This window comes from Coregonus clupeaformis, chromosome 8 (genome assembly GCF_020615455.1).
Source record: "Coregonus clupeaformis isolate EN_2021a chromosome 8, ASM2061545v1, whole genome shotgun sequence".
NCBI classification, from domain to species: domain Eukaryota; kingdom Metazoa; phylum Chordata; class Actinopteri; order Salmoniformes; family Salmonidae; genus Coregonus; species Coregonus clupeaformis.
The window spans coordinates 25,522,884-25,550,208 of NC_059199.1; the positions used below are offsets into that span (position 1 = coordinate 25,522,884).

Below are 27,325 nucleotides of genomic sequence, written 5' to 3' on the forward strand. Positions count from 1 at the left end.
TGTCTGTGATCTTTTATTTCAGCTCATGGGACCAACACTTTACATGTTGCATTTATAGTTTTGTTCAGTATAGATAGTATCAGTTATCCTCAGTGAACAAGTTTCAAATAGAATAACACTATAGTATCCATGTTTGGTATCTATCACACATTCAATAGTCAGTCCTCTGAACACTGCAACAGAGATTTACCTTTTGTCCCCTCAGAGGGGGAAGGGCTGACTAGTCCTTGGTTATTGTCCTTTGTGCTTTCCTTGTGTCCCTGGACAATTTGCCATGCAGCGTCAGGTGACAGAGAGCACATAAATTAGGGCCGAGTTTACTAACAAAACTGGAAAAGCTGGGGCATAAAGAATAGAGCTCTGCTGAACAAAATAACAGAATTACATTAATTTCAATGTTAATAAAAGGAATTGCATTACAAAAGCACAGGGAGAAACACAGAACTGATGTGCATCCAGTGGTGCAAGCAGGGGGAGCTCAACAACAATACTCAGAGTGCCAGCTAAAGTTTACGCTTCATGCAGATAGGCATGGTTTGTTAACATTTAGTCCTTTTTCAAGAATCTGCCCACGAAATGAAAAAGTAATGGACAGATTGGACGGTTGACTGACACTCATTGACTGCCAAAGCACTGCAGCAAACAAAATGCCAAATTGCATATAAAACACAGATGATATTAGATAACATACAGTAAAATCAATCTCCTGGCCTGTCAATAAAGCATTACAAACCTCTAGCCAGACAAACTTAGCTTATAAAGTAGTCTGCTATGGCTTTAGATTCCCCTTAAAAAGTAGGGACACAAAACTGTTCTAACAATAGTATTCAATTGCCCTGGAGTACAAACAGTAACTTAAACCTAGCAGCAAATTAAGCTAATGCTAGCACTTTGAACAAAGGCCACATATTCCTTTTATCAAAGCATTAGCACCTCAGACTCTGATGTTTTTCATATCAGTCCTGGATCCTATTCATTAGGGCACACAACTGAAAAAAGTGTTTAGCAACTGAAAACAAACATGAGCGTTTCTTATTGGACAAGACCTAGTAATCCCTCCCTGTTTGTCAGTTTTCTTATATTTGTTGCCTAATGAATACACACACTCCTGGTGTCAGACAGCCCAACACTATTCAGTAGGCTGCAGTAGCTCCTGGAGCTGGCAGAGGGTGCTGTGCAGTGTGGCGGCCAGTGTCTCAGCGTGGGTTTCCTCACAGCAGTTGAAGGCTGTTATGGAGAAGTGGACATGGTCAGACTGGGGGTTGTAGCACACAGCGTATCCGTCGGGAACGAGAGGTCCGAAACACATCACACTGTCCGTGTTTGCAGGCACCTAGTGTAAGGGGTTTAATGTCGTTTCGAAGTTTGGGAGAAGAGAAGGAAGGGTATAAAGTTACTTTCACATACATGTCGCAAAATAAATGCATTTTTTACAGTTTTACCGATGTGGTTTGCAGATTTACTGATCAAACTATTTACTTTAAATTGGTTTGCACAATCGTTTCCTAAATGTGTGTCTTGCAAATGATCTGAACATGGTAGACCACAAGACGATAGGTGTTAACCAAATATAAAATGTAATTGCCAAACATTAGGAAAGCCTTTAAAATAAACTCAGCAAAAAAGAAACGTCCTCTCACTGTCGACTGCATTTATTTTCAGCAAACTAAATATGCGTAAATATTTGTATGAACATAACAAGATTCAACAACTGAGACATAAACTGAATAAGTTCCACAGACGTGACTAACAGAAAGGGAATAATGTGTCCCTGAACAAAGGAGGGGTCAAAATAAAAAGTTAGGTGGTATCTGGTGTGGTCACCAGCTGCATTAAGTACTGCAGTGCATCTCCTCCTCATAGACTGCACCATATTTGCCAGTTCTTGCTGTGAGATGTTACCCCACTCTTCCACCAAGGAACCTGCAAGTTCCCGGACATTTCTGGGGGGGAATGGCCCTAGCCCCTCAACCTCCGATTCAACAGGTCCCAGACGTGCTCAATGGGATTGAGATCCGGGCACGTCGCTGGCCATGGCAGAACACGGATATTTCTGTCTTGCAGGTGTAACTCGGGCAGTTGTTGTTGCCATCCTGTACCTGTCCCGCAGGTGTGATGTTCGGATGTACCGATCCTGTGCAGGTGCTGTTACACGTGGTCTGCCGCTGCGAGGACGATCAGCTGTCCGTCCTGTCTCCCTGTAGCGCTGTCTTAGGCGTCTCACAGTACGGACATTGCAATTTATTGCCCTGGATATATCTGCAGTCCTCATGCCTCCTTGCAGCACGCCTAAGGCACGTTCACGCAGATGAGCAGGGACCCTGGGCATCTTTCTTTTGGTGTTTTTCAGAGTCAGTAGAAAGGCCTCTTTAGTGTCCTAAGTTTTCTGTGACCTTAATTGCCTACCGTCTGTAAGCTGTTAGTGTCTTAACGACAGTTCCACAGGTGCATGTTCATTAATTGTTTATGGTGATTAAAACCTTTACAATGAAGATATGTGAAGTTATTTGGATTTTTACGAATTATCTTTTTTGCTGAGTGTATAAATAAATAAATAAATATATATTTTTTTGCAGATCTGGAATTTTGCAAGCAAAATGTTTAGCAGCTTTATAACTCAGCCCTACTCCAGCACTGTGGACACTATTATGGTACAAGGGCTCAATCATAAAGCTAAGACTGCTTCCATCTATTCCATTACTTGCACTATGCATTCTGCACCCACTGTGAAAATCAAAACACAATGGGAACAAGACCTTGATTGTACACGGTCAGATGAGGAATGGCGGCAAATTCTGTCAAGAATACACTATCAATATCTGTGCGAGACAATCTCATTCAATTTAAACTAGTAGATCGTATGGACTGGACCAAGTATAGACTTAGATGCAATGATTATTGCTGCTAGGGCGGAACAGCCACTTTACTGCACATGTTCTGGTCGTGTCCCATGATCAAACCATACTGGTTACATATATTTCATACTCTGTCAGATGTTTCTGGGATGATTATCGACCCTGCCCCCTAGTGGCCCTCTTTGGCTTAATTCCATCCTTGACAAGGTTAAGCAAAGCAAAGTCTGTTGTTGCATTTGTCACCCTGCTGGCCAGATGGTTAATTTGACTGTAGAACTGTCGTGCTCCATCACACACTACATGGATACAAGATATAATGTACTTCATTAAACTAGAAAATAAAATCAAGCACACACTAAAAGGGAAAAAAATACCTATTTTACACTAATTGGGAGGCCTTCTTGTCATACTTAGAAAGGACTGAACCAGTATCTCCTTTGTGAGGAAACATCATTTGCATCATGATGCTTTGTAACATAGAACCAGGTGTCGATATATCTCTATATATATTACACACACACACACACAGTATATACATACAGTACCAGTAAAACGTTTGGTCACAACTACTCATTCCAGGGTTTTTCTTTATTTTTACTATTTTCTACATTGTATAATAGTAGTGAAGACATCAAAACTATGAAATAACATGTGGAATCATGTAGTAACCAAAAAAAATGTTAAATCAAAATATATTTTATATTTGAGATTCTTCAAATAGCCACCCTTTGCCTTGATGACAGCTTTGCACACTCTTGGCATTCTCTCAACCAGCTTCATGAGGTAGTCACCTGGAATGCATTTCAATTAACAGGTGTGCCTTGTTAAAAGTTAATTTGTGGAATTTCTTTCCTTCTTAATGCGTTTGAGCCAATCAGTTGTGTTGTGACAAGGTAGGGGGGTATACAGAAGATAGCCCAATTTGGTAAAAGACCAAGTCCATATTATAGCAAGAACAGCTCAAATAAGCAAAGAGAAACGACAGTCCATCATTACTTTAAGACATGAAGGTCAGTAAATCTGGAACATTTCAAGAACTTTTAAAGTTTCTTCAAGTGCAGTCACAGAAACCATCAAGCGCTATGCTGAAACTGGCTCTCATGAGGACCACCACAGGAAAGGAAGATCCAGAGTTACCTCTGCTGCAGAGAATAAGTTCATTGGAGTTAACTGCACCTCAGATTGCAGCCCAAATAAATGATTCACAGAGTTCAAGTAACAGACACAACTCAACAGCAACTGTTCAGAGGAGACTCCGTGAATCAGGCCTTCCAGGTTGATTTTCTGCAAAGAAACCACTACTAAAGGACACCAATAAGAAGAACAGACTTGACTGAGCCAAGAAACACGAGCAATGGACATTAGACCAGTGGAAATCTATCCTTTGGTCTGATGAGTCACAATGTGAGATTTTTGGTTCCAACTGCTGTTTCTTTGTGAGACGCAGAGTAGGTGAACGGATGATCTCCGCATGTGTGGTTTCCACCGTGAAGCATGGACAAGTTGGTGTGGGGGTGCTTTGTTGGTGACACTGTCTGTGATATATTTAGAATTCAAGGCACACTTAACCAGCATGGCTACCACAGCATTATGCAGCGATACGCCATCCCATCTGGTTTGCGCTTAGTGGGACTATCATTTGTTTTTCAACAGGACAATGACCCAAAACGTGGTGGCAGCATCATGCTGTGGGATTGTTCTTCAGCGGCAGGGACTGGGAGACTAGTCAGGATCGAGGGAAAGATGAACTGAGCAAAGTACAGAGAGATCCTTGATGAAAACCTACTCCAGTGCGGTCAGGACCCCAGACTGGGGCGAAGGTTCACCTTCCAACAGGACAACGACCCTAAGCACAGCTTAGACAACGCACGAGTGGCTTCGGGACAAGTATCTGAATGTCCTTGAGTGGTCCAGCCAGAGCCCGGACTTGAACCCGATCTAAAATCTCTGGAGAGACCTGAAAATAGCTGTGCAGCAACGCTCCACATCCAACCTGACAGAGCTTGAGAGGATCTGCAGAGAAGAATGGGAGAAACTCCCCAAATACAGGTGTGCCAAGCTCGTAGCATCAACTTGAGGCTGTAATCGCTGCCAAAGTTGCTTCAACAAAGTACTGAGTAAAGGGTCTAAATAATTATGTAAATGTGATATGTTTTTTGTATTTTTTAATAAATTAGCAAACATTTCAAAAAACCTGTTTTTGCTATAAGGCTATAACCTAACTAATTGTGGAAAACGTCAAGGTGTCTGAATACTTTCCGAAGGCACTGTATTACATTACTGACTTATCTGGCTATATCGATGGCACTGTGTTGACTTTGATAAGTTACAATTGAGCACAAAAATATCATACTAAACTAAATAGAGGGTCACAGACCCAATACAATATTGCATTATCTGACACTCACCTTTAGATTACATAATTATTTCCTGTCATTGGAATGAATGTTGCAATACTGTCAACTTCCACTGGAGTTGTACTTTACCTGTCCTGTCCTGAGTTTCCAGTGGGTGGCCAGCCCATAAGCAGTGTCCATGAACAGTCTGGGCACGCTCAGTCCCTCTTCGATGGCCTGAAGCTTCAAGCCCAGCAGGTGGCGGTCGATGGCTTGTCCTTTGAGCGCCTGATTTAGAAAGGTCACAGGTAGTTAGATGACAGAAAAGTGACACATTTCTGAGGGGATGGCAGCAGAAGCATTGGGTGTAGTTACCTGATCAGTAAGAGCGACGTAGGTCTCTATGGCCTCTCTGAGTAATTCCACCTTTACTTCTCTCTGCAACACACAAATAGAGCATCAAGACGCATCAATAATGTCAACTTATAAAGCTGCCATGTATTGTTGGCTTTGTTAATAACTGCAAGTAGTTGTTTTTCTCAGCCACTCACAAAACAAGAGATTGTGTTGTGCCTTCGGCTTATCAAGCACCCACTAAAGCTAGAATCCTTAAGAATTTGTGAAACCGCCGTGTCCATTTGGGATATTACAACAACAAAGTTACTTCAAACAAACACTTTTTTCCAATCAGCTGCGGTCGCGAGATGCGCTTTTGAGATCATTGTCAGTACACATTTGTTGATATTCTTTGCTAGTTTGTGAGTTATTTACCCAGTTATAGCTAATTTATGGTCAGCAAACAGGGTTTGTACAGTCATGAAAATCCTGGAAAAGCCATGGCTTGGTCGCCTGCGTATGCCAGTGCGAGTGGGCCCGAAGAGAGAGACATAGCAGCATAATAATGGTAGATAACAGGCTAACTAGATAGCCAATTCAAAAATATTGTGTTGCATGGATAGTTCTCAGTAGCTACCTTTTCAGCTATTAGCATGTATTGTCATGTCCTAAAAAAAAACCTTTCACCGGCACGCAATTGATGAACGGGTGCGTTAATAAACCAATAATCCTGTTGTAAAACCATCTCTCAAGTGCTCAATATTGGGACTTGAGAAATAAACCTGACACTGTTGAAAAGCTGTGATTCCCCTCTAATCAACACTGTGACAACGTTACAAATATTCTTCATATAGCCAAAATGACAAATAACTCACATGCTGTCAATAAATCTTTGGAATATTTTAGCCTTACAAGGTTATAGATAAACATGTCTTAGTTCGTTAACTTGCTTTGAAGTAACCTACCTTAGTCATTTGATCCCTAATTCATTGAATGAGGGAATTATTTTATAAAGACAAAGTATTTGGTTGTAATTATGTTGCAATATTTTACAGGCTACTAACGGTGCCCAACCATCCTCCAGGGGAGCCTTAAAGGGTTAGTGTTGTATTTTGAGACAGGCTTGACTATGCAAAGAAGCCAATAGACAGAGGGTAGGCTACACTTTTGTCTGATTCTCTATGGTAATAATAATGTATTTTATTTTGTAAAGCGGTTCCTTGCATCATATAATGTTGGAAAAAATGTTGACGACAAGTGACTTGAGCTTTCGGACAAGTAAAAGACCAGTCCTACTTGTCTGAAGGACAAGTGGCTAAAAAGGTTAATGTCAAGCCCTAAGTATGATTCTCACCGAGATAGAGGGGTCATCAAAGGTAAGCACAAACTTGAGCATTTGATTGGTGGGAGAGCGGATGTAGTCTGTGCGCCCCCCTCGAAACATCCTCTGGGAGGCAATGTCACAGCAGGCACAGACCTCATTGTGAACTCTGATGGAGAGAAGGAGAAAAGGGGTGCGTTCAGTTTGCTTTAACATTTGCTGTTTTGCGTGACGTTTTGAACTGAACGACACGTTTCCCCAAAACAGTGTGCACCGTTCATCAATAACCTTTAAAGTATGCTTGCTCCCGTTTGGTGGGTTTGGCCTTATCAACATGGGTGTGAACATCTGAAATCGCAAAACTCGTGCAGCACACCATTTGTATGGTAACTGCCCTCTGGGCCACCATAATCACAATGTTTTTCAACTGGTCGTTCAGTACAGTACCGTTTCAGTTGAATTCAACGTTGCAAACCATTCTGTTGTACTGAACGCAACCCAGGTATTGAATTTGGACACAGTGATTGTTGTTAATCACAACTCATTTATAGAAAAGTCTTGATTTGATTCCACAATTTTGGCTGCAAGAACATTTATCGTCTCATTTATTAACCATGAGAATATAATGCTTCTTGTGTGAAAATTTACTAGCATGTCTATGAAAATCAGTACCAGTGTGAAAACAACATCAACTGCACACATAATTTCCTTATTATTGTATACGGTATCCTAGTTTGAGGCTGAATGCCCTTTGTAAGTGATTCCTATGAGCTCACTTGTAGTAGGCCAGCTGCAGTGCCACCTGGATGAAGGAGTTGGGACTCAGGTTGTGCTGTTTGGGAAACTCCTTCCCAAACCTCTGGAAGTTGAAGCAGCGGATATCCAGGTCATTGATCAGTCTGGAGGGAAAGTATGACAAAATTCGAATGACAAATTCATACTCCATTAATAAGGCATCAGAGTAGGAGTGCTGATCTAGGATCAGTTTTTGCCTTGTAGATTATAATGAATGGAACTGATCCAAGATCAACTCTCTTGCTCTGAGACACTTTATGAATACGGGCCCAGGTTAGTTGTTGAATTAAAATGATAAAGATGACTCTTCACTCCATTGGGATAGAAATGTATCGACAGTTGTCCGTTTAGCCACAGGATGGCAGCACATGTTCTGAATCCAGGATAACACAGCCAGCTCAGATCACAAACAATTACTTAAAATAGAATGAGGAGGTCAGGAGGCACCAAAGCCTTCTTATGCTGCTGACCGTGTTCTGTCATGGTTACATCAACACTGAGGGCAGCTAATCGTGTTTACACTCCTCCATTTGCTTTGGTCCATGTCACTTTCATTTAAGCTCAGAGCCGTGTTGAAGTTCTTTGCAAAGCAAACATCGACTACACAGAGGCTGAGTGTTTCCTTATCATTGTAGTATCACCAACTACACTTATGCACTCACAGTGTTAGTACTGCTGTCTGTGGTGTTGAACCAGTCAGTATGCGGACCATGTTAAAATCCCTAAGAGTTTGACGCACCTGTGCATTAATCTCATAAACATAAAAAAAATCCCCATCAAAATCTGTCTGTTTTAGCTATAGATAAAAAAAAATATGTTTGCATGCGCTGCGTCCCACTATGTCGCCCTTACGCATCTGCGGTGGAAAGTGGCAGAGCTACTGAGCTGTTTCTCAGACCAGGAGACATCCCGAAAATCGGTCTTCACGAAAACGGTTTGGCCTACTAACTAATATGTAAAGATGAGAGACTCACGAAGGTGTTCTCCGTTTGCTCTACGAACCCCACAAGTGTCTCAGGACTCGTCAGAAGGTAATTAGGGACTGGTTTGAAAAAAATGAACGGAAGTATGGAGGTCGTTTTGTGCCAACAAAAAAAAGGGGTTAAATATGTCCAAAAATATATATTTCCTGAGCTTTCTTATATCTCCTAGATATAGGACAGACACTTCAAAACCTTATTCATTAGGATTTATTTTTTGACTGTCTGTATATAGCCATATATGAATGTGTTATTCAATGCGTTTTTATGGCCAAATTAAATATTTTATCAAATCATTTGTAAATATATATTTCTTATACCTACAGGGGTCCTAAAATTCTAAACAAAATAGCTAAATGATCCATGGTATGACCATCTTAAAACAATTCCATATGTTAGCTTAGTATAACACCCCCTTAGGCTTAGACTTTTAGAGGTTAATAAACAATCACATATGTAAACGACCGTCTCAATCCTATGTAGCAAAATTAGAATTTTATATTTGATAAAAGTAGAGACTCAGCGCTAGAAAATTGTATATCCTACACTACAGTTGGGGAACAATGGGAAAGTAATTCTGCTTTGAAAGTTGATAAACTTGTAACCCCACTTGAATGTTTTGGTACATCTACTGGAGAGCTCTTCTTTGTCTACACCCATTCAGCATCGTTCACACCCTGTTAAGCCTTAGCCCCATCTCTAAGGATTCATGTGAGGCCATGTGCTAAACAGAGTGAGTATGGCAGTGTACTAAACAACCAAAGATTTCAAGACTAAAGGCTGGTTTATACTACGTCTATCGCCATGTCTGTAGACAGTTGTCGCAGTGACATCATGAACATTCTATTGTCGTCCGGCATCAAACTTATTGTCGTTATGAAAAAGTACAACCACAAAAATGACTGCAGCCTGGTGGTCCAAAATAGCATAACTGGTGTATTTTAAACCCAATAAACCCATCCGTTTAAAAATGAATTTAGTATATGTAAATCTTGCAAGCCAGGCAACTATAAGCAACTTTCTAAACAATGTTTAGATTAGTTTCTAGCTCATTAGCTAGCTAGCTAACGTTAAGTTAGCTGGCTAGCCAGTTCAAATAATGACTATCATATAGCTGACAACGTCTTAACTTTAGCTAATTTGTGAGTTTATTTTCCTGTAATAATGAATACAACAAGATCATTATTTACAAGTTAATGGCGAGCTCATTACAAAAATTAGAGGATTTTAGACACTGTCTCATTATATCCTAATTTGACTTTGGGGCCAGGTCATGTTCTTCACATGGTAAAATGAAAGTTTATTTGTCACATGCACAGGATACAGAAGGTGTAAACGGTATAGTGAAATGGTTACTTGCATAGTGGAGTCTTTTGTTTAAACATGTAGCTAGCTAGCTAAACAATGAACCATAATCCCAATTCATAACGTTACTACCTTGCATGAATCTGCAGGTAGCTAAAGCTAACCAAGTAGGTTCAATGCTAGCTAGCTAACATTAGGCTATAACTAGCAATGCAAATGGCTCTGATACAAATAGTATTACTACACAGATCATACACGTAATGTTAGCTAGCTAGCGAGCCAGCCAGCTAACGTCAGCTAGCTAGCTAACAGTACACTTTAAAACGACTGACTAAATTAGAAACGTATAATATCTGAAAATGTAGCTAGCTAGACTCTCTTACCCATATACATGGATGAACGCTCTCCCTCTCTGTCACGGATGCCCTTAGTTTGAAGATGTAATCCGGAGACATGTGTGTTATACAACAGCCTTCTGCGTGTTCTCTATTTGTCTCCTTAGCTCTGCTTCCACTGGACATTTAACCGGATTTCAAAACACGGTCCTCCAGAAAGTGGAGAGCATTAGCAAAACTTTTGCAGTTCTTCCGTGATATCTTTCAAAAAAGCTGCATTAGAAAGGATTACCTACACATACTGAGCAGCTCACGTTATAGACAGAAGCGCGCTACATGGCAGACCAATCCAAACTAATCTCTCGGCATGTCCAGCCCATCCATTACCTCAGCCAATCATTGCTAGCTGGAAGGTTCCTGTCTTTTTCTGTGGCTAAACCAACTAGGCTCGTAATTTAACAATTTTATTCGTATTTAAAGATGGCATACAAGTTTGTTACTAAGGCACATGAAAGTTCACACGTTCCAGAAGGCATTTCTGCCCCCCCAAAAATCACTTAGATAAAAAACAAAAATGTTACGTTCAAATGCCTCTCCTGTGAAGTAGTGACGCGCGACATATGCCTAGTTTCCTGAAATGAGTCACCTATTTACATCAAATAAAGCCTATATGATATGTAATAACACAGGAGTGATGAAATAATGCATAATAATACATGCATATGGTATGCAAACTCACATATCAAGGTTTTGCTTGGCATGCTCGATATCTCTCTTAATCTCACGGTCAATGTTGAAGTAAAGCTTCTTGGGCATCCGAAGTGGGATCAAAGGGGTTTTCTTTGGGTCCGGTTTCTTACTGCAGAGAGAAGAGCGAGGGTAAATGTTAATTGGCATTGTGTGTTTTTTATTGTCTGACTCATTATTTTAATTCCAATAAACCTCAACTACAAGTATTTTGCAATCTTGACAAACTGAGATGAATACTGTATTCATACTGTATGTAATTGAGCAAGTAATGCAGCAAAAGTAGATAAGACCCTCCCATGTCTTATCTCACCAGTATTGTAGAATGTGATCCAGAAGAGTAGCTATTGGTGGACCTTCAGCCGTGGCCTGCTCATACAGAAGCCCCCATGAGCCATCCTCACCCACCACAAACTACGAGAGAGGAAGGAATAGTGCAAGAGAAAGGTAACTAATTAGTTTACCAACAACTGTTGCTCAGTCCATTATCTTTTTTGTTTATTTATTTATTTTATTTCAGTGTTATACAGCATTTGGTGCCCAGCCCATATGGGCTTACAAGACACTTTTCATCAAGTACATGTGTGAAACGTGATCTATGATTGGTTGGGTCATTTGGTTAATTCTACTGCCTCCACTCACCTGCAGTGTTTTGTCAAACCAACGATTGCCGCTGTTCGAGTGTGTCCCGCCACCGTGCAGGATTTGAGCTGCCATGCGACTGGAGTACCTGTCAGTCAAAGTAACACAGAATTTCATGACTAATTCATCTAATAATCCAAAACACATCAGTCAGCAGCATTCAATTAAGTGCTCAAGTCCCTGGTGTGTCAAATATAACTGAGCAAAAAGTATTCATACTGTACAGCAACTTGCATTACATTTTTAAAATAGTAACATACAGGATGACAGAAAAAATATAATGGCTCATACTTATCATCTGACACCCTCATGACTGGAGAGTCCAGACACAAGGTGAAAAGTCCCTTCTCAATCGCTTGCACTGACTCCTTGTTCAATTTATCTGGGTAAGGAAAAGAGGGAAAGGTTAAGAGGCGAAGCACTCCTTACTGAAGGTAACAATAAAAATAAATTCAGACTTTAAAAACAAATAGGCACTGAGCAAATTTCAGGTCTGCTGAGCGCAAACTTGAGTGTTGTGAAACATTACTTTGAACACAGGCTGTACCCACTTTTAGTTCCAGTTTTAACAGTGGCAAAGTAGGCTACTGTGGCTATTTGATCATAATGTAGGCCTACCAGAGCGGCCTACCATAAAAAACAATGGAGAAAATGCATCCCATAACATTTTAACATGGAAATAGCTGTTCTATCATTCAGCCTACAGTATCAGCCAATGTGTGGTGTTCAATGTAGGCTTACATTCCATGAGACTTTTGAAAAAACATGCAGGGTTTGACATTAACCTGTTCATCCACTTGTCCTTCAGACAAGGTGACTGAAAATGCTGTTGTGTTGTTTGATGCAAGAAACCACTTTACAAAATACAATTTATTATTATTCCCATACCATTATTACAGAGAATCAGACAAATTATGCTACCCTCTGCCTATTGGCTACTAAGCTTATTCACTGCCCCTTTAAGACCAAAAAAAGCTCTTTACCTGACCCGCTTTTCGAAGATTTCTAAAACTTTACACGTTTTGTGCTCTTGTAGGAAGCAATCACCCCCCTATTGCTGACTACAAATGATCTAGAACTGGGCTAATAACTCACTAACTAGCAAAGGATATGAACAAAATGTGCACACGTGGCTACATGCAGCTCTTGCTTTGATCTCAAAACAAGCGCATCTACTCACGAACACAGCTGTAAACAAACACTCCAGTTCAAAGTAAATGGCACAAATCCATATATGGCATTTGTCTATTTGCATATAGGCCTACTGCAACTCTGATTGGTTATGGCCACCGGTCTCTGTAGAGTAAGGACTGAGTTGTGCGCAATATAATCCTACTCCGAAGCGTTCTGCATACAGCAAAATATCTTGCATAGTTCGTTTTGTTTCGGTATATTGCATTGAAAGTGGCTAATATTGTGTTGATTCGATCACAATAGCCACAGTAAAGGGAAACGTTGATAGTGTTAACTAACAGGGAAAACTCTAGAAAGTTGAGTGAAGTTCAATCTTGTGCTTCTCTCCGTGGGCTGATATTTCTTCTGTGCTCTGCGCGGCAGTTACAGGGAGCTGCACGGCAGTCTCAGGGCTACTGCACACCTGTGCACGCACGCAGCTTAGAGGGAACATTGCTAGCAACATGCATTTGAAAACAGTGTCGTCCTCTGCATCACACACCCTGGACGTCTCATACTCTGGGTATGTATAGTATAATGCTGTGTCTATCATGTCTACCTTTGAGCAGGCGGCTGTAGGCCTGGCCCCAGGTCTGGCGGTGCTCGCTGGTCAGGATGCCCATGGGCTCCTTGTCCGTCTTCCACGACTCAGCCCTGATTCGCAGGAGCTGGGCGTGGATCTGGCTCTCTGTCATCCGAGAGCCATCACTGTTGTACACGTCCATCTGAAAGAACTGGGTGGGACAGAATAGAGAATTGAATTGTGAATTGAATTGAGATACGGAAAAGCTAATCCATGCTTTTGTCACTTAAAGATTAGATTACTGCAATGCCCTACTTTCCGGCTACCCGGATATGGCACTAGGCCTAAATAAACTTCAGTTAGTGCAGAATACAGCTGCTAGAATCTTGACGAAAACCAAATAATTCCATCACATTATTTCTCGGGCTCGTGCAGTGGGGGAGATCTTCGTGGACTATACTCGGCCTTTGACTTCAGGGTAGTAAGTGAGTGGTCTGTTGATATTCCTTAAGTGGTGTGGGGGCTGTGCTTTGGCAAAGTGGGTGGGATCATATCCTGCCTGGTTTGCCCCGTCCAGGGGTAACTTTGGATAGGGTCACAGTGTCTCCCGACCCACCCCCCAGCCAACATCTGACCATAGAAACATGGAGGCTATTATTTTATAAAGACTTCCACATGCCATTTAAAACAGTAGCCCATTTCTGTCATGTTCTATTGATTTTCAAATCAACTTTCATTCATTGTCCAATGGCCAAAGGCAAAATAGTAATATTAGCAAACCATGCTAGTTGTTTCATCTTTAGATCTCCCTTTCTAAATGTCTAACGGACATTTTCATCTATGTCACATGAAACCTGCTTGCATGTGCGGTACACTTTTGACAACAGTGTTTTCCCGCTAATTGCATTATGGAACAAACATTCACGCTTAGCCTACTACCATGTGCGCATTGCTACACTTATAATGTGAAGAAATAATAGTTGATGAACATTTTAAGATAAACGTTCTGATCTGTCGCATCAGCCTCATTGCTTTTTAAAGTTTTTGTTGATGTACTGGTTGTATGAATTTGAGATCCATCTTCCCAAAACTGTCTCATCAAGTCTGTTTAGAATAGGCTATTTCTTTCTCACACACAACGACAAGCTGACCAATAGAATAGGTAAAATGTTCTACTACAGGGGATAGTAGATTGACAGGCTAGTGATTTTGCTGTTCATTACTCGTCTGAATTACCATAATATAAATATGATTTCTCATTCTGAGCACCAGGTTACGCACCCAATGCATATGGGTCCGGTCAATTTCTTAAATGTCCAGTAAATTAAAATGCTGCCGGTCAAATGTCCAGTGCCACATTTTCCTAACGGAAACCCTGTCTTAGGCATGCTCTCACTAATTCCCCTCTCTCGATGTCTCCCCTCCCGGAGGACCTGAGCCCTAGGGCCATGACTCAGGACTACCTGGCTTGACGATTCCTAGCAGTCCCAATTACTATATATTTTTAGTTTGGACTTCGGCTGCCCCAAAAAACCCTTAGGGCTTTTTCCATGCAGAAAAAGCTCTGCCCTGCTGGTCATTTATGAATGTTTCAACGTCTTGAATTACCTTCAAACGTTAATGTACTCTTAAATCTCCACCCAGCACAGCCAAAGAGGACTGGCCACCCCTTGGAGCCTGGTTCCTCTTTAGGTTTCTTCCTAGGTTCCTGCCTTCTAGGGAGTTTTTCCTAGCCATTTTGCTTGTGTGCTTGCATTGTTTGCTCTTTGGGGTTTGAGGCTGGGTATCTGTAATGCACTTTGACAACTGCTGTTGTAAAAAGGGCTTTATAAAATATATTTGATTGGGTATCATTAATGTTGGGTATCATTGCAAGGTTCATTAGTCTAGTCTGTAATATGGGATTAATTGGAGCTGTCCCCTTTGTTCGGTGTAGTCGCTCTCACCTTGACGAAAACACATTAAATCCTCTTCTGACAACAGCCATATAGTCAGTGATGCATACTGTGGGTCAAGCTCACCTGGTAGTTCCTCACCACTGTGATGTGGCGGGCACGGCTGTGATGGGTGATAGTGTCGTGTTTGCGGCCTGGGATCCGACAGGATGAGAAGAGGAGGGGAAAGAGCTCCATACAGAGTGGCTGGCCCCGCATGTACTCCACTGGCAGACGGCCACTGAGTGAGTGAGAGAGAGAGTGAGAGAGAGAGAATACCGTTACTGACAGTATGCCGTAATAAATTTAGACTGGGTATTTAAACCAAAGCACACAGGCCAACACAGAGGTAAAAGGTTAAAGCCCTAAAATAGCTGAGAGAGGGAGTGTCTACAACATAGGATACAAATATTGATATGGTTCACCTTTTAGCTAATATTACTGCTTCAGGGCTAAGATGGCGTACATGTACAGTATAACCTTGAAATGGCACTTACTTGTCTACTACATTTTTGAAATCGAGTGCTGCAGCAATCAGCTTGGACGCAAACCTGGGTCGACACAAAATATGTTAGAGAATGGCCCAGTCAGAGTACTGCTTGTTCAATGCAAATCAAACTTTACATTGTAACATACTACTTTGTGCATTATCATAAAATGGGGTGGGACTGTTCAAAGTTCCTCACATTTCCTACAGCTATAGATAGGATACAGATCTATGAAATAACATCCAGTGCATTCGGAAAGTATTCAGACCCGTTGACTTTTTCCACATTTTGTTACTTTACAGCCTTATTCTAAAATGGATTAAATCGTTTTTTCCCCTCATCAATCTACACACAATACCACATAATTACAAAGCAAAAACAGGTTTTTAGATTTTTATTGCACATTTATCAAATAAAAAACCCATGAAATATCACATTTATATAAGTATTCAGATCCTTTACTCAGTACTTTATTGAAGCACCGTTGGCAGCGATTACAGCCTCAAGTCTTCTTTGGTATGACGCTACAAGCTTGGCACACCTGTATTTGGGGAGTTTCTCCCATTCTTCTCTGCAGATCCTTAAGCTCGGTCAGGTTGGATGGGGAGCGTCGCTGCACAGCTATTTTCAGATCTCTCCAGAGATGTTCGATCAGGTTCAAGTCCGGGCTCTGGCTGGGCCATTCAAGGACATTCAGAGACTTGTCCCGACGCCAATCCTGCGCTATCTTGGCTGTGTGCTTAGGGTCTTTGTCCTGTTGGAAGGTGAACTTTTGCCCCAGTTGGAGGTCCAGAGCGCTCTGGAGCAGGTTTTCATCAAGGATCTCTCTGTACTTTGCTCCGTTCATCTTTCCCTCGATCCTGACTAGTCTCCCAGTCCCTGCCGCTGAAAAACAATCCCACACCATGATGCTGCCACCACGTTTCATCAAACCAGAGAATCCGGTTTCCCATGATCAGAGTCCTTTAGGTGCCTTTTGGCAAACTCCAAGCGGACTGTCATGTGCCTTTTACTGAGGAGTAGTTTCCGTCTGGCCACTCTACCATAAAGGCCTGATTGGAAGAGTGCTGCAGAGATGGTTGTCCTTCTGGATGGTTCTCCCATCTCCACAGAGGAACTCTGGAGCTCTGTCAGAGTGACCATCAGGTTCTTGGTCACCTCCCTGACCAAGGCCCTTATTTAATCCATTTTAGAATAAGGCTGTAACGTAACAAAATGTGGAAGAAGTAAAGGGGTCTGAATACTTTCCAAATGCACTGTATACCCGAGCCGACAAGGTGAAAAATCTGTCGATGTGCCCTTGAGCAAGGCACTTAACCATAATTTGCTCCAGGGGTGCCGTACTACTATGGCTGACCCTGTAAAAGGCTGACCCTGTAAAACAACACTGCACCTATTCGGTGTGTGGGACAATAAAACAAAAATATATTTAAAAAAAAACATCTGTCGGTAGTTGGACCAGACTAGGTTTTTCTGACTCTACTCAGCAAATCCACAGGTGCAAATGCTCTGTGTGTGTACAACATCATCCATCCAGATCATGTCAACACTGGTGACTGTCTGTGTACAGTCAGCAAACCAGCCTGCTCCTCTCTAGTATCTCACAGGCACAGTGCCTACAGCTATGCCAGTATGCTGCTGACTGGCACTCACACAAGCTGGCCCCTCCAGTCTGAGAAGTCCCGCTTGGGCAGGGAGATGGCCGGGTTAGAATGCACGGGCAGGGGCTGTCTGCTCTCCAGGTATGCCCACTGCACCCACCAGTCAGATAACTACAGTAGAGGACAGGGGAAAGGACAACAGCAAAACTACTATCAATCATGCAGTACAGTCCAGAAAGGAGAGCAGCTGTGGAAAGACACTTTGAGCCATTAAGAGTGAACCTCAAATTAGCACCATGCATTGTCTGTGTGTAATATAAGGTGTCATCCAAAATCCAACACCCCAATGATATTTTTTTATCTCAGTCTATTTACGATGGTTACAAATTGTGCACAATTTCCCACATTGTTTGCATACCCAATTGTTTGAGTGTCTAGCTCGTCTCTCCAGTCCCTCTTGAAGTTGCGGACCGAGTCCCCCCTCTCCGCAAAACTTTTGGATATTCTTGCGGGTGTGGACCAGCTCTTCTTCAGGTATCAAGGGCTCCAGGGCTCGGAGGTACCCCTGCAGAGTCTGGGCCAGCGGGGGCACCGGCTGGGCGGGCACCGAGGAGGAGAAGCATCGCTCCTGGCTGGATGCAGACACAACCTACATGTATGTCCAGATAAACAATGTTGAGATATATCGTATATCTTTGAAATCGTGACACTACGTCCTTTCGAGGGAAATAGGCAGGTTTCTCGACTAATGCCGCATTCACAAGTCACAATATCTCGTAATTACCAGCATACGACTGAAATATCCACTTGAACGCTCCTCCAACTGGTAATTACTAGAGGGAAACTTGTCCATCATCCCTGTGCTCCAAGTTATATTTTATTTTTTTATATACTCAGAGCTCCATTTTTAGCTTGTTTTAACTACTCCTATAGAAATTGTCATCTGTCAGGTACTCAGCACGAAGGTCTGATTTCACTATTATTAAAACGAGAATCTGGAGGCCACTTACACTTCAATGTTGTAATGCAAAAATACTAGCAATGCATAGCACTCAGAATTAAAAAAGGTTTTACTAGGTATTGTTCATCCTGATCAGACAGGTTTTTTACTTGGACGATACATTGGAGATAATATACGACAACTACTAGAAATAATAGAACATGAAACATCTAAGAAGCCAGGCCTGGTATTCATATCAGATTTTGAAAAGGCCTTTGATAAAGAAAGACTGGTTTTCATATATAAAATGCCTGGATTTTTTCTATTTCTAAAACCTAATTACAGTAAGTGTACCATATTATGCATTGGATCTTTAAAACAATTTTTTTTACATTACCCTGCAGTTTACCTATAAAATGGGCTGACGGGGAAGTAGACATATTTGGTATTCATATCACTATATATATATATATATATATACAGTGGGGAAAAAAAGTATTTAGTCAGCCACCAATTGTGCAAGTTCTCCCATTTAAAAAGATGAGAGAGGCCTGTAATTTTCATCATAGGTACACGTCAACTATGACAGACAAATTAAGAAAAAAAAATCCAGAAAATCACATTGTAGGATTTTTTATGAATTTATTTGCAAATTATGGTGGAAAATAAGTATTTGGTCACCTACAAACAAGCAAGATTTCTGGCTCTCACAGACCTGTAACTTCTTCTTTAAGAGGCTCCTCTGTCCTCCACTCGTTACCTGAATTAATGGCACCTGTTTGAACTTGTTATCAGTATAAAAGACACCTGTCCACAACCTCAAACAGTCACACTCCAAACTCCACTATGGCCAAGACCAAAGAGCTGTCAAAGGACACCAGAAACAAAATTGTAGACCTGCACCAGGCTGGGAAGACTGAATCTGCAATAGGTAAGCAGCTTGGTTTGAAGAAATCAACTGTGGGAGCAATTATTAGGAAATGGAAGACATACAAGACCACTGATAATCTCCCTCGATCTGGGGCTCCACGCAAGACCTCACCCCGTGGGGTCAAAATGATCACAAGAACGGTGAGCAAAAATCCCAGAACCACACGGGGGGACCTAGTGAATGACCTGCAGAGAGCTGGGACCAAAGTAACAAAGCCTACCATCAGTAACACACTACGCCGCCAGGGACTCAAATCCTTCAGTGCCAGACGTGTCCCCCTGCTTAAGCCAGTACATGTCCAGGCCCGTCTGAAGTTTGCTAGAGTGCATTTGGATGATCCAGAAGAGGATTGGGAGAATGTCATATGGTCAGATGAAACCAAAATATAACTTTTTGGTAAAAACTCAACTCGTCGTGTTTGGCGGACAAAGAATGCTGAGTTGCATCCAAAGAACACCATACCTACTGTGAAGCATGGGGGTGGAAACATCATGCTTTGGGGCTGTTTTTCTGCAAAGGGACCAGGACGACTGATCCCTGTAAAGGAAAGAATGAATGGGGCCATGTATCGTGAGATTTTGAGTGAAAACCTCCTTCCATCAGCAAGGGCATTGAATATGAAATGTGGCTGGGTCTTTCAGCATGACAATGATCCCAAACACACCGCCCGGGCAACGAAGGAGTGGCTTCGTAAGAAGCATTTCAAGGTCCTGGAGTGGCCTAGCCAGTCTCCAGATCTCAACCCCATAGAAAATCTTTGGAGGGAGTTGAAAGTCCGTGTTGCCCAGCGACAGCCCCAAAACATCACTTCTCTAGAGGAGATCTGCATGGAGGAATGGGCCAAAATACCAGCAACAGTATGTGAAAACCTTGTGAAGACTTACAGAAAATGTTTGACCTGTGTCATTGCCAACAAAGGGTATATAACAAAGTATTGAGGGACTTTTGTTATTGACCAAATACTTATTTTCCACCAAAATTTGCTAATAAATTCATTAAAAATCCTACAATGTGATTTTCTGGATTTTCTTTTCTCATTTTGTCTGTCATAGTTGACGTGTACCTATGATGAAAATTACTGGCCTCTCTCATCTTTTTAAGTGGGAGAACTTGCACAATTGGTGGCTGACTAAATACTTTTTTCCCCCACTGTAGGCACGCTTTATCTTGTCTGGTTTAGCATCCCAGATAAAGCGAAATATTTTTTGTTCATATGATTTGAAAAAACAAATCATTAGGAGTAGGTAGCGCCATAAGTGAGTAAACTGAGATATGACTAAGGAGTTAATCAATGTAATTTTCCATAAATAGACAGGTATTCATCTCTCCATGGTTGCAGGATCTTGTCTATTTTTACTAGTTTTCTATTGAAATTCATTGTGGAGAGCTCATATATATATACACACACACAGTGGGGGAAAAAAGTATTTAGTCAGCCACCAATTGTGCAAGTTCTCCCACTTAAAAAGATGAGAGAGGCCTGTAATTCTCATCATAGGTACACGTCAACTATGACAGACAAATTGAGAATAAAAAAAATCCAGAAAATCACATTGTAGGATTTATTATGAATTTATTTGCAAATTATGGTGGAAAATAAGTATTTGGTCACCTACAAACAAGCAAGATTTCTGGCTCTCACAGACCTGTAACTTCTTCTTTAAGAGGCTCCTCTGTCCTCCACTCGTTACCTGTATTAATGGCACCTGTTTGAACTTGTTATCAGTATAAAAGACACCTGTCCACAACCTCAAACAGTCACACTCCAAACTCCACTATGGCCAAGACCAAAGAGCTGTCAAAGGACACCAGAAACAAAATTGTAGACCTGCACCAGGCTGGGAAGACTGAATCTGCAATAGGTAAGCAGCTTGGTTTGAAGAAATCAACTGTGGGAGCAATTATTAGGAAATGGAAGACATACAAGACCACTGATAATCTCCCTCGATCTAGGGCTCCACGCAAGATCTCACCCCGTGGGGTCAAAATGATCACAAGAACGGTGAGCAAAAATCCCAGAACCACACAGGGGGACCTAGTGAATGACCTGCAGAGAGCTGGGACCAAAGTAACACACTACACCGTCAGGGACTCAAATCCTGCAGTGCCAGACGTGTCCCCCTGCTTAAGCCAGTACATGTCCAGGCCCATCTGAAGTTTGCTAGAGTGCATTTGGATGATCCAGAAGAGGATTGGGAGAATGTCATATGAAACCAAAATAGAACTTTTTGGTAAAAACTCAACTCGTCGTGTTTGGAGGACAAAGAATGCTGAGTTGCATCCAAAGAACACCATACCTACTGTGAAGCATGGGGGTGGAAACATCATGCTTTGGGGCTGTTTTTCTGCAAAGGAACCAGGACGACTGATCCGTGTAAAGGAAAGAATGAATGGGGCCATGTATCGTGAGATTTTGAGTGAAAACCTCCTTCCATCAGCAAGGGCATTGAAGATGAAACGTGGCTGGGTCTTTCAGCATGACAATGAACACACCGCCCGGGCAACGAAGGAGTGGCTTCGTAAGAAGCATTTCAAGGTCCTGGAGTGGCCTAGCCAGTCTCCAGATCTCAACCCCATAGAAATGTGGTCCTCTGTAGCTCAACTGGTAGAGCACGGCGCTTGTAACGCCAAGGTAGTGGGTTCGATCCCCGGGACCACCCATACACAAAAATGTATGCACGCATAACTGTAAGTCGCTTTGGATAAAAGCGTCTGCTAAATGGCATATTATTATTATTATTATAAAATCTTTGGAGGGAGTTGAAAGTCCGTGTTGCCCAGCGACAGCCCCAAAACATCACTGCTCTAGAGGAGATCTGCATGGAGGAATGGGCCAAAATACCAGCAACAGTGTGTGAAAACCTTGTGAAGACTTACAGAAAACGTTTGACCTGTGTCATTGCCAACAAAGGGTATATAACAAAGTATTGAGAAACTTTTGTTATTGACAAAATACTTATTTTCCACCATAATTTGCAAATAAATTCATAAGAAATCCTACAATGTTATTTTCTGGGAAAAAAAGTATCATTTTGTCTGTCATAGTTGACGTGTACCTATGATGAAAATTACAGGCCTCTCTCATCTTTTTAAGTGGGAGAATTTGCACAATTGGTGGCTGACTAAATACTTTCCCCCCCACTGTATCTGTATAATAAATATGAACTGGGTGGGTTGAGATTATTAAATATAAAAGCACTATACCCCTCTCTAAAAGCTTCACTTATACAAAAGTTTTACTTTAACCCAAAATGGTTCTCAAGTAGATTACTAAGAAAAGCTCATCCATTGTTTAAAAATGACATTTTTGCCTTTGTGCAGATTGCCATGTCTCATTTTCGATTAATTGAAAATGAAATCTTGTTCAAAGTATTTCTCTTTTTCAAACAAGCATTGCAGAGCTGGTTACAATTTCATCCCCCAGAAAAGATAGAACAAATATTATGGTTGAACTCAAATGTGCTGGTTGATAAAAAACCTGTATTTATGGAAAATGTGTTTGAAAGGGGTATTTTGTTTTTAAATTATATTGTAAATTGGAATGGTACAGTTGTCTTTCATGGAGCTATTGGAATTGTATGGGAAGGTCCGCTCAATCCAAGATTACAACCAATTGATTACAGCATCACCCCAAAAATGGAGGCAGCAGGTGGCAGGGAACTAGTCTGTCTGCCCAATATAAAGGATCAAAACTGGCGGAGGAACAAAAATAGCATAAATAGGAAAGTATAGCAGTTTCATTTGAGGACCAGGATGTTGACAGCTGTGCCATACAGATTGCAAAATAGCTGGGAAGAGATTTTTGATGTAGCGACTCCATGGCACAGCTGAGTAAAACGACGCAAGAATTTGTGCTTTTCAGCTAAACTCATTGTACAGAATTCTTGCCACCAACAAAATGTTGAATATTTGGGGCATACAACCATCGCAGCTCTGCAGATTTTGTTGTGAGGATACAGAATCAATAGACCATTTGTTCTGTTATTGCCCTCAGAGAGCCTGTTTATGGTCTCAGGTTCAGGAATGGCTGTAAACGCATAACATTAATCTAAAATTGACCCTAGAAATAGCATTGTTGGGAGATCTGGAGAGACATGGTCAGTCAATTACTAATACTCTTAGTAAAAGTATTTATCTTCAACTCGCAATCTGTGGATTCTATTCGCTTAGATAGACACTAACAATCTATTTGAATCTATCAATTCCCCATTACATATATCACCAGTAGTACATTTACCGTTAATTCCTATAAATGTCTAATCTACAATGTTTGTTTGGTTACGGTAATGTCTGTTAATGCATTCAATATATTATTATTCCAGTCTTTTACCGTTCTCATTGAAGGAGTAGACACGTTGTTTGCAGAGCGCACAACCTATGCTACACTTGTGAGAAACAGATTTAGGTTTATTTAATTCTATTTACGAGTTGTCAATTTAGTCAGTCATTTTTTTGCCTTCTCCGTTTCACGCGCAAAATGGTAGGCCTATATGGGAAACGGGCGCGAGAGAAAAAAGGAAAATAACTTTTGTTAAGGTTGTTCAAGCGTCCAAGAAACAATGTCAAACTTAGCACATAGCTAGAAAGAGAACAAGGTATTTACTGTCTTTCAATATTGGTCTTGTTTCAGAAATCTTTCTAATTATTTTGAACGTGTACTGAACGGATATTTGTATTGTAATTGATGTTCTGAAGTCTGCTAGCAATATGACGTTGTTAGCTATAGCCTAGTTCCACTGTTTGTGCTGGCTAATATTAGTTCATCTTGCGCCACATTAGCAAGCTGTTAGCATGTAATCAACTATTTGGGTAGAAATTCTCATGCATATTGATGCATTTGATGTATGAAGCACGCAAATGTAAAGTTCTGTAAAAGTGTATTTGTTTGTGGACTGTATTGTTCATATTGTAAGAGCATTTTTGGTTTGTTTCGCCATCAGCTCTTACGGTATGTTTATGGAAATGGTACCACAAACTTTCATGAACCATTAGTTTGAGAGTTGACCATCATTCAGCTGGGGATGCTACATGGAGCGCTCCTGTCATTGTCTTTCCAGCTCTCTCCCTTTCGATAACCACTCAGCGTGAAAGGGAAAAATGTCATGCTCTGATCCAGTGGAAACGCTATAAAATAGGCCTACCTGATTACTTCTTATCCCTTGAGCAAATAGCCTATAGCTGTCTTTCCCAAGCTCACTGGCGCAGGAAACGCAGGGCCCAGAATATTTTATACAATGTTGCAAGTTTGCTAGCACCAGCTTCTGGCCATACCCAAGTTAATAGTTGATACAATGTTTCAAGTTCGTTGCAGACAGGCCATGCGTAGCCAAAGTGATTTATAGGATATTTATTTTTAATCAGGATATTTTCTACCTGCAGGCTGCAAAATTTGTATATAGTTGGCAATGGAAGTTACTTTTTAGGTTTGTATCATTTTCATTTGGATAGAATTTTGATTAACCACAAGACAATGAGTTTGAGATACGAAGACATTATTATAAATGAAATGAAACTGTTCCATGAAAATGTGCATATGAAAACCATAACTGGCATGCAGATCGGTAGAAATTGTAAGATAAATTGGCATTCCACATGAGAAAGTTTGCCGACTCCTTGTGTAGTCTATTACCGGCAACTTCAGCAGAGTAACATTAAGGTTTTTTTCTTCTGGTTATCTTGATCTCTGGCTCCCTCTTGAGTCATTTGTGTCTTTCATCAGACTGTGATTAAAGCACCAGACAAGCTCAATGCATATATAGTTGAATTTATTAAAACACATAGGGTGTGTCTATATGGAAAAATACACGTTTTAAAATTTCGAATATTTTAGGTCGACCAAGATTTGTCGGGGACAGCCCTACTCTTATTTTTGATATTGATTATTGTACAGCAATGTTGAGGGAGCTAGCACACAAGTATTTCACTGCACCTTTCTTTTATACCTGCTGTAAACTGTATGTAACAAATACATTTGATTTGAAAACACAAAAATCCTACTCATTACTTTACATGCTTAACCTACGTCAGCCAGAACGGGGCACTCGACTCACGCCCAGGAGGCAGCCTGTGCAAAGTCTGCCCACCTTGGTCACCTGGACAGTTTCATGGAATCCCCTCATTGTTTTTCCCATCTCCTCATTTCTTAAAGTAATTGAGTGTCCAGTCAGTGAAAATCATATTCTGCTAACTTATACCCAAATAACACCTACCCAAATAATGTTATTGACTCATTCTATACTCATATCAGTGGCCAAAGTATAAATTGGAGGAAGAAAAAAAACACTTCAAAAACCCCACCTCAAAAATGCTTGCCATTTCCTCATAGAGGATGATGTCATCAGTGGTCTAATATTTTTTATGACTGGTATAGGCCCACACCATTCCAACACAGAAAAGCTGTTTTTTAAAATACCTATGCTGCATTCATAAGCAAGTGTAAAGTGGTAAATACCAGTTGGATGCATTCACATGCTTTGAACTAGTTGAGAAACTAAAAGTACAGCTATCATGCTTGTAAACAAATTAGGGTTGCTTTTTATAAATAATGTTTTGTTGCTTTTAACTGCCGAAAAGTAATTTCCTTGGTAGATGACGTCAGACGTCAGCATGTGGGAGAAGAGCGTTCATGTGGACTTTTCCCAGTCGTATGTGGTAAATACCACCTTCCCACTTGGTTATGAACACAGCATTAATTAATTTTTTGGGGAAGGAAAACTATTTCACTCATTTTGTAATTAATTATAGGTCGTATTCCATGGACATCTGGACAGTTTAAAGTATTTCTGGTAGGATGCAGGAAAATAGGGGCGTTGGAGTGATGTGCCAATCAAAACGTGACCAGCCAGAACATACCTAAATAGGAAGTTTGTAAGTATGTATGGGGAGGTTCCCCATACCAAAACAACTTTGAAATGCAACAGTATTACAATTTAAAATGGTTTAGCTATTCAGATAGCTTACCACTCACCCGAGACAGCCAAGTTCTGCATGATCTCGCAGTTATTTTTCTCAAAATCATCTCAACTCACGAGCCACTCCTTTACCGGATCAAAGGCGCGAACTTTCTTGAACAAATGACCGAGGAAGTGTTTGGGGAAAAAATAGCTAGTTTAAACTAGTAGATAACCTGCTAAAATGTAGCCAGCCAGCTAGCTAGCTATCTAACTTGCTAACGACAAATACCAGGTGAGTTTTCTTCGAGCCCTTGCATTAGTTTTTGAGTGTCAAATACTTTGTTATTGTCCAACTGGTAAAAAGTTATCGTTCCAGGTTTGGAAACTTTGACGGGCTTTGACATGGCAGAAAACGGCAAACGATAGTCGTCACGGTCCCTATAGAGCAGTGGTGAGCAATCTTAGGACTTTCGCAAAGAGTTCAGATGAATCTCTGTAGCAAAGGCAACACAGCTAAATCGACACGTGTCCAACGTTTCCGTAACCCTAAGAGCTCCCACAGATAGAACCATGATACAGATATTTCACTGGATGTATAAATGTGAAGCATCCGCTTGGCGTTTCCAGAGGAAGCCCGATGGCGGGCAGTGGGAGAAGATGGAACGAGATGGATTTTAGCCGACATTCTGCAAACTTTCTCATCGATGAAACATTTGATTTCAATACAGTTTTCTGTTCCCAAAACCAAAATCTGTTATGAAAAGAGTGGACTAAGATTAGTAGACTTTACCCTTTTTTTTATCGCGTTGTTTAGAAGGTGCACAAATGCGAATTTAGTTATTGCACGCGCACACTTCAGAGTAGGCGTTCCCTTACGGACAAATATATGCTAGAACACGCCAATAGGATCTCGCTAGCTCGTACTTGGCTCTGCCCACCTCCAGCTTGTTCTGCCCACTATCACTCATTTGTTCCCATTGGAAACGATAGGCAGTTGTCTATCTTGGTTTACTTACAATATCTTTGGCGCTCCTCAAGTCTCACTTCTTCTTCTTCGGTGGGGTTTTAGGGCAGACTACATCCAACTACGGTGTATTGCCGCCCCCAGCTGGATGGGGTGAAAACTATGATTTAACATTAATAGTAAGTTTACCCTGGCGTGACGTTTTGATAACTGTGTAAATCTCTAG

At 41.1% G+C, this 27,325-nt stretch overlaps 1 protein-coding gene across 1 annotated transcript; it reads right to left on the reverse strand.

The window, feature by feature from the left end:
- cratb (carnitine O-acetyltransferase b) lies at positions 1 to 26,712 on the reverse strand. Its single transcript, XM_041882914.2, has 15 exons — positions 26,210 to 26,712; positions 17,790 to 18,020; positions 17,424 to 17,542; positions 15,780 to 15,833; positions 15,370 to 15,523; positions 13,385 to 13,559; positions 11,944 to 12,034; positions 11,653 to 11,740; positions 11,324 to 11,424; positions 11,003 to 11,122; positions 7,625 to 7,747; positions 6,882 to 7,017; positions 5,567 to 5,629; positions 5,342 to 5,479; positions 1 to 1,333 (listed from the first exon to the last, which is right to left on the reverse strand). The coding sequence occupies exons 1-15, from the start codon at positions 26,258 to 26,260 to the stop codon at positions 1,130 to 1,132; spliced, it is 1,848 nt and encodes a 615-aa protein (XP_041738848.1). The 5' UTR covers positions 26,261 to 26,712; the 3' UTR covers positions 1 to 1,129.
- Between the last annotated feature and the right edge of the window lie 613 nt (positions 26,713 to 27,325).

Excerpts from the sequence above, each read along its gene's own strand:
- cratb (XM_041882914.2), bottom strand. The coding sequence starts at position 26,260 with ATGATTTTGAGAAAAATAACTGCGAGATCATGCAGAACTTGGCTGTCT. Across the intron at positions 15,524-15,779 it reads TTCAAAAATGTAGTAGACAA|TGGCCGTCTGCCAGTGGAGT; the intron begins GTAAGTGCCATT and ends TCACTCACTCAG. Across the intron at positions 5,630-6,881 it reads TTGATGACCCCTCTATCTCG|AGAGAAGTAAAGGTGGAATT; the intron begins GTGAGAATCATA and ends TGTGTGTTGCAG.